This window comes from Salvelinus namaycush, chromosome 28, assembly GCF_016432855.1.
Source record: "Salvelinus namaycush isolate Seneca chromosome 28, SaNama_1.0, whole genome shotgun sequence".
NCBI classification, from domain to species: Eukaryota; Metazoa; Chordata; class Actinopteri; order Salmoniformes; family Salmonidae; genus Salvelinus; species Salvelinus namaycush.
This window is the reverse complement of record NC_052334.1, coordinates 33,460,273-33,477,009: the sequence shown is the minus strand read 5'-3', so window position 1 is coordinate 33,477,009 and position 16,737 is coordinate 33,460,273. Positions and strand designations below refer to the sequence as shown.

At 41.2% G+C, this 16,737-nt stretch overlaps 1 protein-coding gene across 1 annotated transcript; it reads left to right on the top strand.

The window, feature by feature from the left end:
* Positions 1–8,916: 8,916 nt before the first annotated feature.
* Positions 8,917–10,464, top strand: LOC120023331 (gap junction alpha-10 protein-like). Its single transcript, XM_038967346.1, has one exon. The coding sequence runs from the start codon at positions 8,917–8,919 to the stop codon at positions 10,462–10,464; it is 1,548 nt and encodes a 515-aa protein (XP_038823274.1).
* The last annotated feature ends 6,273 nt before the right edge of the window (positions 10,465–16,737 follow it).

The window sequence follows — 16,737 nt, the reverse complement described above, 5'->3', positions numbered from 1 at the left end:
TCAGAGATAGTATGGCCAATCAGGGTCTACTCTGTGAACATCCTGAAGGTAGCAAAATGGTAGTGGACTGTTAAGTAACATTTTGTGTGGTACGGCCGCATAATCAAGACTTGACGCAAAACCTATATGAATTCAGATTTAAAGCTGACAACTGTTATACACTATTCTACTAGAAAGGCCCATATCCTGTGTGTGAGTACAAAGGTAGCAGACTACAGTAGGGAGATTGTAAGTACAAAAGAGGTGTGAGAGTTAAGTTAATACATTGAGTGACACTAACGGCCGTTAGTGTGGATGTTGTTTCTGAGTATTATCACAACAATGTGCTTAAAGGGCCAACCAGCAGTTGAAACAATAACAAAGCGGCTTCCCCGCCACTGTTCATTTTTATTATTTTTAGGGGGCAGATCAGCTTTAATACCGCTAGTATAGATTGTAGCTTCCAACAATGTAATTGTCTGTATCACTTCCAATTCCCCACATTTTTTTGCAAATATATATACACTACCGGTCAAAAGTTTTTGAACACCTACTCATTCAAGGGTTTTTCTTTATTTTTAATATTTTCTAGACATCAAAACTATGAAAAACTCATATGAAATCAGGTACTAACCAAACTAGTGTTTAACAAATAAATGTTATATTTGAGATTCTTCAAATAGCCTTGATGACAGCTTTAGACACTCTTGGCATTCTCTCAACCAGCTTCACCTGGAATGCTTTCCCAACAGTCTTGAAGGAGTTCCCACATATGCTGAGCACTTGTTGGCTGCTTTTCCTTTACTGTGGTCCGACTCATCCCAAACCATCTCAATTTGTATTTGTATTTTTTGTATTTATTATGGATCCCCATTAGCTGCTGCCAAAGCAACAGCTGCACTTCCTGGGGTCCAACAAAATTAAGGCAGTTTATACATTTGTAAAAACAGTACAATACATTCACAGATTTCCCAGCACACTGTGTGCCCTCAGGCCCATACTCCCTATCTACAGTACTAAATCCATGTGTGTGTGTGTGTGTGTGTGTGTGTGTGTCTGTGCCAATGTTTGTGTTGCTTCATTGTCCCCGCTGTTCCATAAGGTGTTTTTTTATCTGTTTTTTAAATCTAATTTTACTGCTGGCATGAGTTACTTGATGTCGAATAGAGTTCCATGTCGTCATGGCTCTATGTAGTACTGTGTGCCTCCCATAGTCTGTTCTGGACTTTGGGACTGTGAAGAGACCTCTTGTGGCATGTTTTAGACAGACAGTAGTTTAGACAGACAGCTCGGTGCGTTCAACCTCTCATAAACTAAAGTAGCGATGAAGTCAATCTCTCCTCCACTTTGAGCCAGGAGAGACTGACATGCATATCATTAATATTAGCTCTCTGTGTACATCCAAGGGCCAGCCGTGCTGCCCTGTTCTGAGCCAATTGCAATTTTCCTAAGTCATTTTTTTGTGGCACCTGACCACACGACTGAACAGTAGTCAAGGTGTGACAAAACTAGGGCCTGTAGGACCTGCCTTGTTGATAGTGTTGTTAAGGCAGAGCATCGCTTTATTATAGACAGACTTCTCCCCATCTTAATTACTACTGCATCAATATGTTTACAATTTAGGGTTACTTCAAGCAGTTTAGTCATCACAACTTGCTCAATTTTCACATGATTTATTACAAGATTTAGTTGAGGTTTAGGGTTTACTGAGTGTTTTGTTCCAAATACAATGCTTTAAGTTTTAGAGATATTTAGGGCTAACTTATTCCTTGCCACCCACTCTGAAACGAACTGCAGCTCTTTGTTGAGTGTTGGTTGAGGTCGGGGGATTGTGGAGGCCAGGTCATCTGATGCAGCACTCCATCACTCTCCTTGTTAAAATAGCCCTTACACAGCTTGGAGGTGTGTTGGGTCATTGTCCTGTTGAAAAACAAATGATAGTCCCACTAAGCCCAAACCAGATGGGAAGACGTATTGTTGCAGAATGCTGTGGTAGCCATGCTGGTTAAGTGTTCCTTGAATTCTAAATAAATCACAGACAGTGTCAGCAGCAAAGCACCGCCACACCATAACACCTCCTCCTCCATGCTTTACGGTGGGAAATACACATGCGGAGATCATCCGTTCACCCACAGCAATTCGACCATGAAGGCTTGATTCACACAGTCTCCTCTGAACAGTTGATGTTGAGATGTGTCTGTTACTTGAACTCTGTGAAGCATTTATTTGGGCTACAATTTCTGAGGCTTATAACTCTAATGAACTTATCCTCTGCAGCAGAGGTAACTCTGGGTCTTCCTTTCCTGTGGCGGTCCTCGTGAGAGCCAGTTACATCATAGCTCTTGATGGTTTTTGTGACTGCACTTGAAGAAACTTTCAAAGTTCTTGAAATTTTCCAGATTGAATGACCTTCATTTATCTTTGCTTATTTGAGCTGTTCTCGCCATAATAGAGAATTGGTCTTTTCCCACCCCTTCCATGTCACAACACAACTGATTGGCTCAAATGCATTAAGGAAATCAATTCCACAAATGAACTTTTAACAAGGCACACCTGTTAATTGAAATGCATTCCAGGTGACTACCTCATGAAGCTGGTTGAGAGAATGCCAAAGTGTGCAAATCTGTTATCAAGGCAAAGGGTGGCTACTTTGAAGAATCTCAAATATAAAATATATTTGATTTGTTAAACACTTTTTTGGTTACTACATGATTCCATGTGTTATTTCATAGTTTTGACGTCTTCACTATTATTCTACAATATAGAAAATAGTAAAAATAAAGAAAAACCCTTGAATGAGTAGGTTTGTTCAAACTTTTGACTGGTACTGTATGCTACAAGGAATAAAGCAACTATCATGACACAGGGCAAGATCCAGGTGCAGACACAGGAGGCAGATGGTTGGAGTCTTACAATATTTATTAATCCAATAGGGGAAGGCAAGAGAATGGTCGTGGACAGGCAAAAGGGTCAAAACCAGTTCAGAGTCCAAAAGGTACCGAAGGGCAGGCAGAATCAAGGTCAGGCCAGGCAGGATGATCAGGCAGGCGGGAAAGAAGTCCAGAGTCAGGCAGGAGTCAAAACCGAGAGGACTAGCAAAAAGAGAATAGGAAAAGGATTACGGGAAAAACACGCTGGTTGACTTGACTAACATACAAGACGAACTGGCACAGAGAGACAGGAAACAGGGATAAATAGACTGGGGAAAACAAGCGACATCTGGAGGGGATGGAGACAATAACAAGGACATGTGAAACTGATCAGTGTGTGACAATAGTGCTTGATGGTTTTTGCGACTGCACTTGAAGAAACTTTCAAAGTTCTTGACGTTTTCCGTATTGACTAACCTTCATGTCTTAAAGTAATGATGGACTGTTGTTTCTCTTTGTTTATTTGAGCTGTTCTTGCCATAATATGGACTTGGTCTTTTACCAAATAGGGATATCTTCTGTATACCCCCACTACCTTGTCACAACACAACTGATTGGCTCAAACGCATTAAGAAGGAAAGAAAATCCACACATTTTAAGAAGGCACACCTATTAATTGACATGCATTCCAGGTGACTACCTCATGAAGCTGGTTGAGAGAATGCCAAGAGTGTGCAAAGCTGTCATCAATGCAAAGGGGGGGATATTTGAAGAATATCAAATATTAAATATATTTTCATTTGTTTAAGACTTTTTTGGTTACTACATGATTCCATATGTGTTATTTCATAGTTTTGATGTCTTCACTATTATTCTACAATGTAGAAAATAGTACAAATTAAGAAAAACCCTTGAATGAGTAGGTGTCCAAACTTTTGACCGGTAGCGTATATACTGTACATATACATACACAGAAGATAAAAGTCCAGTATCCCGGAGTTGCCTCTTCGCTGTTGAAGTTGAGACTGATGTTTTGCGGGTACTATTTAATGAAGCTGCCAGTTGAGGATTTGTGAGGCATCTGTTTCTCAAACTAGACACTCTTATGTACTTGTCATTTTGCTCAGTTGTGCACCGGGGCCTCCCACTCCTCTTTCTATTCTGGTTAGAGACAGTTTGCGCTGTTCTGTGAAGGGAGTAGTACACAGCATTGTACGAGATCTTCAGTTTCTTGGAAATTTCTCGCATGGAATAGCCTTCATTTCTCAGAACAAGAATAGACTGACGAGTTTCAGAAGAAAGTTATTTGTTTCTGGCCATTTTGAGCCTGAAATCAAACCCACAAATGCTGATGCTCCAGATACTCAACTAGTCTAAAGAAGGCCAGTTTTATTGCATCTTTAATCAGAACAGTTTTCAGCTGTGCTAAATAATTGCAAAAGCGTTTTCTAATGATCAATTAGCCTTTTAAAATGATAAACCTGGATTAGCTAACACAACGTGCCATTGGAACACAGGAGTAATTGTTGCTGATAATGGTCCTCTGTACGCCTATGTAGTTATTCCATTAAAAAAAAATCAGCCGTTTCCAGCTACAATAGTCATTTACAACATTAACAACGTCTACACTGTATTTCTGATCAATTTGATGTTATTTTAATGGACCAAAAAATTTGCTTCTCTTTCAAAAACAAGGACATTTCTAAGTGACCCCAAACTTTTGAACGGTAGTGTGCATGTATGTTTGGTTAGGTGATTGATTGAAGTACTACGTACATGTAGGTAGGGGGTGAAAAGCAGGAAGTCTGGGTAGCAATTTCATCAACTGTTCAGCAGTCTTATGGCTTTGGAGTAGAAGCTGTTAAGGAGCCTTTTGGTCCCAGACTTGGTGCTCCGGTATCACTTGCCATGCGGTAGCAGAGAGGACAGACTGTGACTTGGGTGGCTGGAGTCTTTGACAATTTTTAGGGCCTTCCTCTGACACCACCTGGTATAGAGGTCCTGGATGACAGGGAGCTCGGCCCCAGTGATGTACTGGGCTGTACGCACTACTCTATGTAGCGCCTCGCAGTCAGATGCCAAGCAGTAGCCATACCAAGCTGTGATGCAGCGAGTCAAGACGCTCTCATGGTGCAGCTGTAGAACTTTGAGGATCTGAGGGCTTATGCCAAATCTTTTCAGCCTCCTGAGGGGGAAGAGGCATTGTCGTGCCCTCTTCATGACTGTTGGTGTGTTTGGACCATGATAGGTCCTTAGTGATGTGGACACTACAGCCCCGTCAATGTGAATGGAGGCGATCTCGACCCTCCGTTTCCTGTAGTCCACAATCATCTCCTTTGTCTTGCTGACGTTGAGGGAGAGGTTGTTATCCTGGCACCACACTGCCAGGTCTCGGACCTCCTCCCTATTGGCTGTCTCATCGTCGTTGGTGATCAGGTCTAAATCCATTGTCTCGTCAGCAAACTTAACGATGGTGTTAGAGTTGTGTGCAGCCACGCAGTAGTTGTTTACAAACATTGGAGTAAACCAAGCTTATATTTTGGGTTCTGATGGGGTAGTACATTTGAACTGAGCTCATGAGGCATTTCTAAGTTACATTCTTCAAAAATCAATGGGTACATTTCATTCATGTATAAGTCCAAAAATGGATGTAGCAACTACTGATATAAAATATTGTACGTCACCATCCAAATGTATGACCTTGTTAAAGTTTAAAGGTCAACCTGTACCTGCGAACTGCAACAATCATATAATATGCTCAATGGCCAAATACCCTTGTCTAATAACTTTTTGATGAACGCATGTTATTGACATCTGTTGGGTCAATAACATTAACAGTGAGCAATAGAACAAATGACTAAATGCATGTCGTTCAGTCAGAACAGAAAAAGGAGAAACTAATCAGATGAAAACATATGGGTGCAGGTCTGGGCATCAGCAACCCAGATAGACAACAACAAATCCAGGCCCGGCACCTATGGATCGCTAGCTAAGTACTAGATGAACTCGTTACGTAATGCAACGTCCCGATGTGACATCTGGCATTTGCTGTTGAAGCTTCTGCAAGGGAAAATCAAATCAATCCTCCATTGACTCTGTCAGTGTGCAATGGAAAGCTAATTAAAGCCCTGAGGCTTGGCTGGTCTTTTTATGCAGCGGCAGCAGCTCACCTACTATTGTGTACTATTACTTAGCATGGGTATGGGGGGTTTGTGTTGTGTAGAATAACTTCAGAACCACACAATTCAACTTCCCGACAAGGTTACACGATTCTCTGCCTTTCGTCCCAAACAGATAGAAGGGGAGTTCAATATATACATTTTGTGGATAAAACCAGTTCAGGAATATTGCACTGCAAACCAAAGTGAGCATACAATTCAGTTTGCATGGTGTGTTGTTTTTGATAGACAATACTCAACAGGACATAACCAATACTTTGAAATGCAAAGCAAAATAGAGATCACGCCAACCAACTCACACCAAATTTGACTAACTAATTATATAACCTATCCCTACGGTATTCAGTAGTTGGATTGGATAGATTGAGTATATTTTGCACTATGGTGTTCTCTTTCGGCAGACAAACCATCAAGGGGTTAGAACACACACACTCCAAAAAACAATAACTCCCCATGCAGCTAACTATGAAACTGGACATGACTCATTGAACCAGTGTGCCTGGCATTATAGATTGTGCATTACATTAATCAGATATGAGGGATTACATACCTTTGTCTCTGTAACGGTATTCCTCCTCCTCTACAACCGAAGAGGAGGAGTAGTGATTGAACCAAGGCGCAGCGGGTTGTGATGACAATTTTAATAAAACAAGACGGGAAAAACACGAAACGAAACCACTTGAAATAATTAACAAAATAACAAAACAAATGTAGACAAACCTGAACTATACGAACTTACATATAACACTAAGAACGCACGAACAGGGAAAATAGACTACACAAAAGGAACGATGTACAAACAAACCGAACAGTCCCGTATGGTGCGACAAACACTGACACAGGAGACAACCACCCACAATGAACACTGTGAAACAACCTACCTAAATATGACTCTCAATTAGAGGAAACGCCAAACACCTGCCTCTAATTGAGAGCCATACCAGGCAACCCTTAAACCAACATAGAAACAGAAAACATAGAATACCCACCCAAACTCACGTCCTGACCAACTAACACATACAACAAACTAACAGAAATAGGTCAGGAACGTGACAGTCTCAAAATGTCAATATCTGAAGCTTCTACTTAGGAGGGTTCCTATTCTAACCAAAGGGCCGAAATGGGAGCATTGTGGGAACGTAAAACAATACACAAATATACCCTCTCTTCCAGCGAGCGGGGTATTAATGGGGGTTAGAGGGCACTAGCTGGGTTGGCACTGTTGGTTGGTGTGAGCGTAGGCCGTTGCAAGCAGGATTCAACAATTGCCTGGCAAGATGTGCCATGGGGCATTGTCCCTCCCGTCGGTTGCAGATCAATCCTCACATCCTGTGAACCCTGTGTGCAACAGCAGCACGGTAGAACACAGAACAGTCACTCTGTGTGGCGGACTGACTGACTGAGGGAGATATGTGCTTTTGCAAAGGAAACCAACTTCTCCATGGGGTAACCATACCAAGCATGTGATTTTGTAGAGTGGGAAACATGTTTTGCATCGAGAGGCAAAGAAAGTACCCATACCATTGATATGTAAGTGCTTGTTTTTCCTTTGCATTGAAATTATGTATTGACTTGTATTGAAAAAATGTAGGGGAGAGTAGGTGTAAAGGGGTAAGTTGATCAACACTCTAGGAAACCATTTGACTCAATGTGTAGGAAGAAGTTACAATTTCATGGAGTCTGTGATGGAAGAAACCACATGGAAAGAGTGGTAAGGAAGTTAGGTTCAGAAAACGGATTTTCACCAAATCAAATGAATGTATTGTTTTAGAGGTTTCATGATACTTGTATCTATACCAAAGAAGATAATTTAAAGATTATTCTATACATCAGTTGGGGTCTCTATAAGCTTCAATATGAGGTCCTAAACCTAGCATGAAAGTGCGTCATTGTAGCCTTGGGGGCTAATATAGTCAAAATGTTTGCCTTGGGGTAAGTTGAGCCAATGGCAAGTTGAACAAATTGAAGTGTTGTCTTCCCAGGTGTAATGCAAGGCATTATTGCTGGGATATGAGCTAACAACAGGGCCTATGTTAAAAGTGTTAGATAGACATGGTTTTAAAAAGTTAGTGATAACATTTCATTCAGTACAGAAATCTGAAGGCGGCTTAAATTACCCTGTACCGCGGCTCAACTTACCCCATACCTGGGGGAAGAGACCACTTTTTTTGGACAAGCTATGTTTACATGTAATGTTTACATGACCTCTGATTATTGACAGGGATACACAACATCCTTAAATATATGTAAATATCTTTGTTAGAAAGAATACCATATTTCCCTTGACGGAGGAATGCTAAATGTAAAAATGTCTCAACTTACCCCACTCTCCCCTACTGCTCTTACTGTCTGCATCATGATGCTGATTTGCAATGCAGTTGTCTTACCAACATAAAAGTTAGAGAGGACAACAAGGAATGCATGTCTGAAATGACAACAACTAAGCGAAACTCTTAGGTGAAATTCTTCACTGCGTTTCGACTACAAAAGTCTTCTTCAATGCTGCCTGAAGAAGACTTTTGTAGTCAAAACATGTTGCAGTTGTGTGTCCTGATGTAAACTATAGATCGATCTGTTCCTATTATATGTATTCTTTAAAAAAATATTGTAAATAGTAAATAGTAAATAGTTCACTAAACTTTTCTGCATCGTACTGGCCCCCTACTTGTTATCTTTCATGGATTATCTTCCATTGAGATGGCTTCCTTCCACTGTGCTTGTCTCGATTATTAAGTCCATTCATTGCATGATAATCATAAACATTGCATGTCTTAAACTATAGTTACAATCAACTGTTAAAAGAAAATAGATGGGATATCCCTCTGGTCTCTTTCTCTCCAGTGTGAGGACATGTGGCAGTAGAGACCAGTGAGCCTTGAGGAGAGACTATGGGGGACTGGAACCTGCTGGGCAGCATCCTAGAGGAGGTGCACGTCCACTCCACCATCGTAGGAAAGATCTGGCTCACCATCCTCTTTATCTTTCGCATGCTGGTGCTGGGCGTAGCGGCCGAGGACGTGTGGGACGACGAGCAGAGCGAGTTCATCTGCAACACGGACCAGCCGGGTTGCAAGACCGTCTGTTACGACCAGGCCTTCCCCATCTCCCTCATCCGCTTCTGGGTCCTGCAGGTCATCTTCGTGTCCTCGCCCTCCCTCGTCTACATGGGCCACGCACTCTACCGCCTGCGCGCCCTGGAGAAGGAGAGGCACCGGCGGAGGGTCCAGCTGAAGGCAGAGCTGGGGGAGACGGAGGCGCTGGTGGAGCAACACAAGCGCATTGAGAAGGAGTTGAAGAGGCTGGAGGAGCAGAGGAAGGTGAAGAAGGCTCCACTGAGAGGGTCCCTGCTGCGGACGTACATCATCCATATCCTAACGCGCTCCGTGGTGGAGGTGGGCTTCATCATGGGCCAGTATATCCTGTATGGCATTGGACTGGAGCCTCTATATAAATGCGAGAGGATGCCTTGCCCCAACAGCGTGGACTGTTACGTGTCCAGGCCCACGGAGAAAACAGTGTTCATGGTGTTCATGATCGTCATTGCCGGGGTGTCTCTCTTCCTGAACCTCCTGGAGATATCCCACCTGGGCATCAAGAAAATCAAACAGACTCTGAAGGGAGACAAGTACCCAGCAGACAACGACAGTTTGATTTACAAGCCGAAGAAGAAAGCGATGATACAGCAACTGTGTGTGTCTTCTCACAATGGGCCGCTGACTCAGACCATCTTCAAAGTCATTCCTGAAGAGGATCTGAACCCAATGGACCCACCTCCCCACTACATACCAAACCACGAGGTTCCCAGGCACAACAGCGTGGCTCCAGGCCAGTACCTGGCCAACTGCACTGGCCTCCAGCCCCATCAGCACTACCAGCAGCAGCAGCAGCTCCAGCAACGTCAGCCCAGCCAAGGGATGATCCAGACCCTGCACCTTCAGGGAGCCCCAGAGAACCACACCACCACCATGGTTGACCAGCACCCTCCAGCCTACGGAGGAGTTTTCTTGAATGGAGACAGTGGGCCCAGGAACCTGCAGGGTCAGCCGAACCATAAGGACCCCAATTTACACCCTCAAGACCACTACCAGCCCAGCCACATGGAAGTAGTACCTGTGCCTATTGCAACACACAGACCCAGCATCATGACAACACACAGACCAAGCTTGGCTCTGAGGGACATAGACCTGGAGGAAGATAGGAGGAGCTCAATGGGCAGCGACTTCCTCTTGCCTAACCCAGGAAGGAAGCAAAGCTTCATGACACGTATGCCCTCTGAGAGCATGTCCACCATCAGTGACTGCAGCAGCAACTCTCTACGGACATCCGACTCTGAACTGGGCGACATGGGGGACATGCCCATGATGCCACCCCCTGGAAGGAGAATGTCAATGGCAAGTAGAGCCAAGAGACAGGCAGCCTCTGACCTAGTGGTTTAGAGAGCCATAAACACTCTGTAATGTGAGCTTATTACAACAGAGCATGATAACAACAGAGCATGAGAGCATGACTGAAAGCATAAGATGGGAAGGTAGTGGGACAGAAAGAGAGTGAGAGAGAGAGAGAGAGAGAGAGCGAGAGAGATGTCTAGACTTGACTGGTAAAGCTGCAATAGATTTGTAATGTTGTAAAAAAAAAAACATTTTTGAAATCTTCCAGAAAGTAAGTCATGATGACTAGTGTCAATGTGTTATCTAGCCACTCTCAATCCCAAATGTTCTCTCTCTTTCAGAGTGTATTCTTGGATATCTCCTCTATCATGAAAAAGTGAAGAGGGACGAGAGCAAAAATAGGACCCAGGAGTTGCCTACGAGTGAAACAACGCACAGGAGATATCAATAACACTGCACTCATCATTGATTGAGCCAAAAACAGCCACCATCCCATGCCAAGCCGTGCGTGGGCGTACATAGTGCCATGTGTGGGCATAAGCCATACGCAGTGCTGTTCTCCAATGTGTTTTCAATTCAAAGATCCTAAAAATGCTCAGTATCTCCAAATGAGTTACTTTTTATGTAGTTGATTGTGGCAGAAAGGGAAAAGGATTGTGCACATCAACAGAAATGTGTGAAGTGTGAGAACTTCAAATGATTGTGATAAAAGAATGTTGGTGAGCATGCAAAAGCATGGAAAATGTAATGATGTCCCTTGAAAAACTTTTATATGCTTATATAGAGCATTCACTTTTATAAAAGTATTATTTAGTTTGAACTTTTTTAAATCCTAACCCAGACGATGCTGGGCCAATTGTGCGCTGCCCTATGGGACTCCCAATCACGGCAGGTTGTGAAACAGCCTGGAATCGAACCAGGATCTGTAGTGATGCCTCTAGCGCTGAGATGCAGTGCCTTAGACCGCTGCGCCACTCAGGAGCCCCCATTTTATTCTCGAATGGATTAAATAAATGATTTTCCTCATCAATATACACACAATACCCCATAATGACAAGGCTAAATAAGTATTCAGACCTTTTGCTACGAGACTCGAAATTGAGCTCAGGTGCATCCTGTTTCCATTGATCATCCTTGATATGTTTCTACAACTAGAATGAAGTCCACATGTGGTAAATTCAATTGATTGGACATGATTTGGAAAGGCACACACCTGTCTATATAAGGTCCCACAGTTGACAATGCATGTCAGAGCAATGAGGTCGAAGGAATTGTCTGTAGAGCTCCGAGACAGGATTGTGTCGAGGCACAGATCTGGGGAAGGGTGCCAAAACATTTCTGCAGCATTGAAGGTCCCCAAGAACACAGTGGCCTCCATCATTCTCAAATGGAAGAAGTTGGAACCACCAAGACTCTTCTTAGAGCTGGTCGCCCGGCCAAACTGAGCAATCGGGGTAGAAGGGCCTTGGTCAGGGAGGTGGCCAAGAACCCAATGGTCACTCTGATAGAGCTCCAGAGTTCGTCTTTGGAGATGGGACAACCTTCCAGAAGGACAACCATCTCTGCAGCACTCCACCAATCAGGCCTTTGTGGTAGTGGCCAGACGGAAGCCACTCCTCAGTAAAAGGCATGCTTGGAGTTTTTCAAAAGGCACCTAAAGGACTCTCAGACCATGAGAAACAAGATTCTCTGATCTGATGAAACCAATATTGAACTCTTTGGCCTGAATGCCAATTGTCACGTCTGGAGGAAACCTGGCACCATCCCTATGGTGAAGCATGGGGGTGGCAGCATAATGCTGTGGGGATGTTTTTCAGTGGCAGTGACTGGGAAACTAGTCAGGTTTGAGGAATAGATGAAGGGAGCAAAGTACAGAGAGATCCTTGATGAAAACCTGCTCCAGAGCGCTCAGGACCTCAGACTGAGGGCGAAGGTTCACCTTCCAACAGGACAACGACCCTAAGCACACAACCAAGACAACGCAGGAGTGGCTTCGGGACAGGTATCTTCATGTCCTTGAGTGGCCCAACTAGAGCCCGGACTTGAACCCGATCAAACATCTCTGGAGAGACATGAAAATAGCTGTGCAGCGATGCTCCCCATCCAACCTGACAGAGCTTGAGACGATCTGCAGAGAACAATGGGAGAAAATCCCCAAATACAGGTGTGCCAAGCTTGTAGCGTTATACACAAGAAGACTCGAGGCTGTAATCCCTGCCAAAGGTGCTTCAACAAGGTACTTAGTAAAGGGTCTGAATACTTGTGTAAATGCGATTTTTCCTTTTTTTATATAAACATTTGCAAACATTTCTAAAAAACTGTTTTTGCTTTGTCATTACGAGTTATTGTCTGAAAAAAAAACAATTTAATGAATTTTAGAATAAGGCTGTAACGTAACAACATGTGGAAAAAGTCAAGAGGTCTGAACCCTTTCGGAATACACTATATTAAAAGCAATTTTCCCACGTTAGTGAAGACTGCATTCATGATAAATGCTTGATATGTCGGCTCAATCGGAAATTAAGTGTTAATGGCGCTATAAAGCGGATCTTTCACAGCCCACATTGAATCCAGGCCTCAAACATTCAACAAGAGACTGTTATGCTAAGGAATGTGTCTTTAGTTGTTTGATATACAATCTGAACTCATGACATTAAATGCTTATTTACTAAAACTGAAAATCACTTTTTGTCATCCTCTTTGATGGGTTAAAAGTATTATTTGAGATATTTCACAGAAGAAAAAACAAAGAATCGACACATGCTATTTGTTTTAATCCATAAACAGAAATGTTGTCTTTACAAAACATGTTTCTTCTTCCAAAACACTTGGATATCAAATGAACAAAAAACACAGTTACACCCTATTTACAATATAGCAAACTCAGGCAATTTGAACATTCAAAGATAAAATGGGGAAAGCGAAACAGCTGAATCTGCAGTTTTGCAGTTTATTCAAATTACACATAAAAAATGGATCACCAAAAATCTACAAATACAATAATAACTACTGTGTGTGTAAAAATAGAAACACCACCACATACAACTTATTCCTACAATACAGTCCTAGACCCAAAATGAGAGGTATGCCGAATTTTACAGGTAGATAAGTGTGAGAGTCCATTATGTTCCTACGAGGCATGACCTCCGCATACACTCAGGCTGGGATTCAATCAAACCTTTACTGGTGAAAAAATAACATTGTTAATGCACATTAAAAGAAAAATGCTATTATGTTTTTCCCCAACAAGTAAACAATTTGTTTGTACTCAAATCAATCATTTTTCATGGTACGGACAGAATGTTATTTTCCCACAGTATGGTTTTAAATTGACACCTGTTCCCTTTCACATGAGTTTGGCCTCTGAAACCTCTAAGGCAAGACTTGGAGCTGCATTTGTCAAACATGTACTATTAAAATCTTGTGTGAACACATCATCCACTTACAATTGTATGTTCCATTTTAAAAACAGTTAAAAAAATCGAACTTATCGAACCAATTATGCAAAGTCTCTTGTCATGGAAAAATCCTTAAAAAACTAAAACATGTAACAAAACCTTTTGTAAACACTTTCACCTCTTTTAAACCATCGCTTAATTTGTACTAAATAAGGACATTGTGAATTATACAACACACAAAAGACTTGTCTTTCATCCAAAATGTCAGTAAAAACAACCATTAAAAATCACTAGAATCAATATTAGGAGGTTTACATTTGTACCAACAAATAATCCTCATAGAAACATTGTTAAAATAAATTAATTTAACAACATGTCCATATTTCTTTTCTAAATTCAAAAATATCAAAATGGGGTGATAAGTATATTCAATGTAGTTAGAGTAACAGTTACATTCTGTGGAGCTCTGTCATTGGTACTTTCTACTATGAGGAAAACTAACGGATGTCAATGAGATTCCCCGAATGTGACATTTGAAAGTTCCTAGAGAAAACAACAAAGAAACCACTAAGCTAACCATGACACATGCTACAGAACGATCTTCCACAATGGAATCATTTGGCATTACCATGGATCAACAACTATCTAAGCATCTCTTTGAATTCGTTTTTAACATTTCACTTGATAATACACCATTAGGAATACTGGACAAGTTTAGAGGATAAATTGCACTCTTATATTTAAGAATTTACATGGATTATCAAACAAGGAATATGTGGTGCCTTCCACTTACGTCCCAATACTTTAATACATCTGATTTACACTAAATGTAAGTGGAAATACCTCAGGACGAAATACTACATTTTCACTACATGTGGGAAGGTACATTTCTACCCCTAAAAGCGCAATATGGTTCAGATAAGTATGATAGTCTTTGACACCATGAATATTTGTTGAATATAAGTTTAGTAAGTACTTGGCTTGGGAGTTTTAATTTCTAAGTGCCAATTTCAATGCATTTGGTAGGGATATGTTACCTCTTTGAGGTGCTGAATGGTGCAGTACATTTTTATTTATTCCCATTTCCATCTTTAGCTACAGTATGTTGATTCCTGCATTTCTTTCTTTCTTTCTTTCTTTCTTTCTTTCTTTCTTTCTTTCTTTCTTTCTTTCACAACAGATGCTACTGTGTGTCACAGGCAAAAGAGGAATGTTCATAAAAAACATGGGAAAAGAAAGTGAGAAATAAGAACTGAAGGAAACTTTGCATATGAGAGTTAATTCTACTCTCAGCTGTACAGAAGAACTCTTCAGATGTACAATTTGTAATGAAATAGCTTTTTACAGAGACATTATTGAACATTCAGAGGAATTCCTGAGTTTAACCTCCCATGATGAGAGCCAGGGAGTGAGCGAGGGAGAGAGAGAGAGAGAGAAATATATACCCAGCTAGCACATAATGTTCTGAGAACCATATGTTTCTTAGAGCTTGGTGAGAGCGTGGTTGTCCTATGGTTATTTTGCATACAACCTTTCCACAACTTTATGGGAATGGTGCATAATAGTTGCTTGGCTTTGGAACATTCTCAGCACATTTAAGGAACTTGACAATAAGTTATTTTATTGGTATTTCATTACTTTAAGAGAACGTTTCCTAAAAGTTCAAATGTGGTTACATTTAATTTCAATTTTGGTAATGTTCTAGGAATATTCTCCAACTGGTTTGACATTGGGAATGTTCTCAAATTGTTCAGAGAACATTAAGAAACAATGTTCTTCTGTGGGAATTTCGGTACTTCAGTATAACGTTTCCTACAGGTTTCCTCATGGTTCCATTTAAAGTCATGTTCTCAAATTGTTCAGAAAACGTTAAGAAAACTTTCCATTAAAAAAAACATAAAACTTTAGTAACGTTCAGAGAGCGTTCTAAGAATGTTATTTAAAAACATACATTCCATTCTCAGAAGGTGAAGAAAACTTTCCATAAAAACCACAAGAAAACTTTAGTAACATATACACAACATATACATTCCGTTCTCAGCAACAACAAAACTCTCTCTATCCTCTATCTTGTTAAGCGTGTTCAGGTGTGTTAACCGCACCCACTTATCGGCCACACCTGGTCTTAATGATCGCTTGTTTTCCTTGAAATGGGGTCTGTTAGAACAGACAAAAATGAACAGATTTGTATGCATAAAAAACATGGCATGCTAGCTCCATCCTGGTGGTGCAGTGGACTAATTCCATGGATAGAGAACAGAAAACTAAAGGTTTGAATCTCACTGATGTCGTGTCACAATAAAATATAATTGCGTTTGCATGATTAATGCCTAAGGAAATACATTTCCATGTGTCTTATCTGTGCTTGGAGTTCAAAAAAGTTAACACAAAATAAGCTAGCAGTGTTAGTTTTAAGGAAGTCATTCAAAAACCTCCAAATAACCTATAATTTCTGTTCTCAGAGCGTTAATAAAATCTCCCAGGAAAACTTTCAATGAACCAGAGTAAAAAGTTATCAGAACCTCCCTGCAACCTAAAAATAAACATTCCCAGAACAGACAAAATGTTCCCTTCTGTTCTCGTTTAAAAAACGTTCAGTTTTACCAGTCAGGAAACGTATGGCTTCGTTCCCACAACGAATGTGAAACCAAAAACATACATTCCCACAACTTCCAAGGAATTAAATGTGCTAGCTGGGTGGAGAGATAAAGAGAGAGGGGGAAGCTGCCAGTGCTATGTCTTAAGGAGTTTGATAACTCCAAATACCTGTTTTAACAGTATTGCTGACAAGACAACTGTAGTGTCATCCTTTAAAAAACACAGATAACAAATGTATTTCAAACTTTATACATATCAAGGTAGAGATGTGCGTCATAATAACAATAAAAAGACAAATGGTTGCTAGCTATTCAGTCGTAGCTAG